Raw genomic sequence first — 4,364 nt, 5'->3', positions numbered from 1 at the left:
ATAAACCGTCTCTTGTAATAATGCTATAGCACTCATAAATAAAGTGTCAAATCTGGGTCGAGCAGCCTTTTTCACATTCGCAGATTGTGACCCCAGTTTTCTCTCGCATTACCATACAGTACCCCACATTGTGAGGACGTATATCAGTTGTGCGTTGAAGTGTATCTGGCTGGCCGATAGATCTTCGAGGTCTAGAAGTATGACGTTCTCCTTGTAAGTGAGAGGTCGTAGGTTTGAGTCCCGACTGAGACATCATTAACACAACTGTTAAGGAACTTTTTCGTTGAAGGGCTATGCCTGATGATTCATCTATAACATAATTTGTTCCTAATTTGAGCACTGTTTCCATAATTTGCTAATTGTTTTTATATATATATATATATATCTGTACACATTTTGTTTTGTTGACGTTCATACTGAAATGTCACTCCCCTTTCTATCTAAATACTGTTTCGAACCATTGCTTGATAACTTTACCGTCGCCTGGCTGGAACGACGGTCACACATATACTTATAATACGACATCTCGCTGCATCGGCAGCTTAAAATCCTTTTGTACGGTTTCCTATAATCCCTATTAAACATGGGATAAATAATGGGATTAAGACAAGAGTTCACGTAACCAAACCACAAAAATATACTTTCAATCGATCGGGGAATTATACAACCGCAATAGGGTCTGACTAATGTCACAATAAAAAATGGCAGCCAACAGAGAATAAAAGCACCCATGATTATTCCTAAAGTTTGAGTAGCTTTTCGTTCCCGCCTGCTTGACGCTCTTAGTAGCATAGAATTTCTGCGCCAAAAGTAATGTGCAGAGAGGCTACTCCGGCGTCGTTTTATTTGGTCGAGCCCGCCAGAATTTTTTCTCAGCAAGTTATTTTCGTTTACATTTGGCACCTCTAGATGCGCTCTGATCGTTTTCTCATCCTGAGAATTTTGGTTCACTGAAGTCAATCTTCGTTTCTGGACGGTAGCCGCTGCCGTTGCCGCTTTATGAATCTTAAAATACACAACCAACATAATCGCTAGCGGGCCATAAAACGCACCGAGGGTAGAATAAATCGTGTACCCTAAATCCTGACTTACAAGACAGTTGTTATCTTCGTGGACATTTCGTCCCCATCCAAAAAGGGGTGGTAGGGTTATGACTGTAGCCAGTGCCCAAACACAAGCCACAACTACAGCCATGAATTTTGAAGTCCTTCGCTTAAAATATTGCAGTGGTCTTGTTATGACAAGGTATCTGTCAACACTTATCATACACAAATTCACGATGGAAGCTGTACAACAAAGTATGTCCAAGAAAATCCACAAATCACAAATTGTATCGCCTAGAAGCCATTCACCGGTCACCTCAGTAACCAGAGCCATTGGCATCACCAGAATTGCAACCGCCATGTCCGACACCGCTAAGTTGACGTATAGGTAGTTCGACGGCGATCGTAGTTTACGCTCCAGAAAGACAGATAATATCACTAAACAGTTTCCAACTATAGTGCACACTATCAATAAAGTTAACGTCATAATAATCACCACAGCATTAAATGTGGAATTGTATATTACCATTTCAGTGGGACCCGATGGTGTTGAAGAGTTACAGTCGCTGGAGTAATCCATATTAAACGTACCGCCTAAATATTCTTCCATTAAACTATAGTACCGGTAATGTCAGGAGACGTTCTCCTAAATAGCGTCGAAGTACATTCCGTATCAATCTATGATTACAAAAATACTGCGGCACATTGTCAGTATGAGACCATAAAGAAAGAATATAACCGCAATCTCGATGGTAGAAACAGCTTTCAATCTCCAACGCCTTACCAAGTTGACAGTCGAATGTACGGTGATTGTCTATCGAGTGCTAACAGCTAGAAATCGAATCGATCATTCTTTGTCAGAAGAAACAATTAAAATAAGATAAAAAACCCTAAGTCTTATCCGTAACTCATTCATAGCGTACAAAAAAGTTGAGCCCAGTCTATTGTCTTCCGACCCAAGACGCCAATAGTAACACACTGTGGTGTGCGATTGCTCGAGAAGAAACATAGATTACCTGGTCCAGACAAGACAGAATACGCCCAGTGCTCCATAAAAGCTGCCCTGTTCTTTCGGCACCTACTTCTGTTGTCCTAGCTTTTCATCTTTATGCATAACTCACTGTTAATGTCCTAACAAGTCCCAAGTGATGTGTAGTGGGTCTATCAAATTGCAGTAGGATTCCAGTAGTTGCAGATCAGCCACAAAGATTTCGGCCCGGCCCCTAAATAATTTTCCCCTTCCTCTGCGTATTCGTTAATATTTAATTCGGCGCTCCTCTGTCAAATATTTGCTGTATTGCATTCGCTACCCCTATCCGTCAAATTTACATGACCAAAATTCCTGTGACACTGGCTTTGATATAGGCCTATATGTTGCTGTATACTAGCCTGACCTAAAAAAAAAGCACAAAAAAAAAACGAGTTTTAACTCTTGCAAATTAATTGAATTCTGTTGTTATGAAAATGCAAGACATACACGTAGATATAATAAATCATTATGAAATATCACTGATTTAATTTAATCGATTGGTACGGTAAATAATTAAACGATAGGCCTATTTGATTAATTTGTTTAAATGGATATTTCACTTGCATCTTAACGTTTTCACTTTCGTCAGCATTGTCAGGAATGTTAAATATCACCGAGGATTTATTGAATCGAATGTAAACATTACCGTGGGTGATGTATAATGAATAACATTAATGTCCAACATTAAGTTATTGCTTTTTCTATCTAATGTTACCCGGTGGCGTATCTGGAGTCTTGAAATGGGGAGAGTGGCTGAGAGGGGTGCTTATCGGGCGCGAAGGTCTTATAGGGGTGCGCGACAGAGGCGGATCCAAAAATGTCGGAAAGGGGACCCTATGAGTCTGGGGGAATGCCCCTGCGGATTTCTTTTTCTTGGGTGGGTGTGGAGGTGTGTAGAGACAATACGCTATTGTTTTATGGACCTTAGCAACAATATCCAAAGGCGGGGCTTACCGAATTGTCCATTCCTCATACACATGATTAAATATTTCTTTATATTTTCAAACACAGTTCGAAACAATGTTGTTTAATTTAAAAAAAAACCAAATAATAATGGGAAAATCAATATAATATTCCAGGTACGTGAGCTCATTTCAAGGTCTATTAAAAAACATTTATTGATATTGTTCAGTAGGACTTTAATTGTAGATATTTTCTTGATCTAATTTTTTAATTTAAAAAGCTATTAATTTACGTAACGATTTGAATATTTATTTCATTGTTCAAAATTATATTAGCTAATATTTTTATATTCTGTGTTTAATTAAGTTTATGACATTTTTAATGTTTTAAGCAACTAGCAATACAAATTTCATTGTTCACTTATTTGTTCGATGACAATAAATTATTCCTGATTATTGATAGGCTACATAATATGGGTCAACAATTATATCAGTATGGTGCTGGTCTAAACGTAAACGCATATAAGAATATTAAAAATAACTTCTGGTGTATGTTCAGCAATTTGAAAATTGTTTGTACTGCTCACTACATTGCAAATCATGTGCATGTTCAGATAAATCCGATGATCACGTGTAATAACGTTACAAATAGTTTGACGCAAATGGTCTTTAGATTACTGTAAATAAAGATTACTGAACATTACATATACAAAATAATACAATTATTCATCGTAAATTCTTTCACTCAAAAAAAAAATCTTTAATTAACTAGCAAAATCACTGATAACTGAACATTTCATTATTAAAGAGAGCAACAAAATGCAATATGCTTGGGTGAATTGAATTCGTTGACACTAGACTAAATGGTATCTATTTAAGAACATTGGCTTGGTCTACGGCAATTACATAAATATAAATAACGATTATTAGGTAATTATTTTAACGAGTATAAATCCCCTTCGTTAATTTGATTCCGTAACAATGCGCACTTACATTCTTGTCATGTCTTGCCTTATTTACTTCGTCTTATAAGCCCCGAGATTAACACTAATGCCATACCTAACACTGACCGAAGACAATAATTAGGCCTGAGTCTTTTCAGATGGAGTCATCACGCTTTTAATTCGTTCAGTTGTCAAATGGTATCAGGTTAAAGAGCGGGGAGAGACAACCACAGATAAAGTGCCTTTGCCTAAGGACACAAGCGAAATGCACAGCGAGGGATTGAACCTCCGACCTTACGATTGAGAAACAGTTGCGTATTTGGAAGTCTTGAAATGGGGGTGCTGATGGAGGTGAAGGTGAAGTGGGGGCTCGATGATCGATTGAGGGGCGCTAATTCGCAAAATAAGGTGATTTTAGGTGATTTTTAACTACTTTACCGTGATT

The 4,364-nt window shown here is 37.8% G+C and overlaps 1 protein-coding gene across 1 annotated transcript; it reads right to left on the bottom strand.

The window, feature by feature from the left end:
* On the bottom strand, window positions 1-2,153 carry LOC117102272 (5-hydroxytryptamine receptor 7-like). Its single transcript, XM_033242502.1, has one exon. The coding sequence runs from the start codon at window positions 1,651-1,653 to the stop codon at window positions 412-414; it is 1,242 nt and encodes a 413-aa protein (XP_033098393.1). The 5' UTR covers window positions 1,654-2,153; the 3' UTR covers window positions 1-411.
* Between the last annotated feature and the right edge of the window lie 2,211 nt (window positions 2,154-4,364).

This window comes from Anneissia japonica, unplaced genomic scaffold, assembly GCF_011630105.1.
Source record: "Anneissia japonica isolate Jap-2015-1 unplaced genomic scaffold, ASM1163010v1 scaffold165_len1371125_cov188, whole genome shotgun sequence".
NCBI classification, from domain to species: Eukaryota; Metazoa; Echinodermata; class Crinoidea; order Comatulida; family Comatulidae; genus Anneissia; species Anneissia japonica.
Note: the sequence above shows the minus strand (reverse complement) of the source record. Positions and strands in the feature narration are given on the sequence as shown.

Bases quoted from the DNA above. Each gene is read 5' to 3' on its own strand.
- LOC117102272 (XM_033242502.1), bottom strand. From the start codon at position 1,653: ATGGAAGAATATTTAGGCGGTACGTTTAATATGGATTACTCCAGCGAC.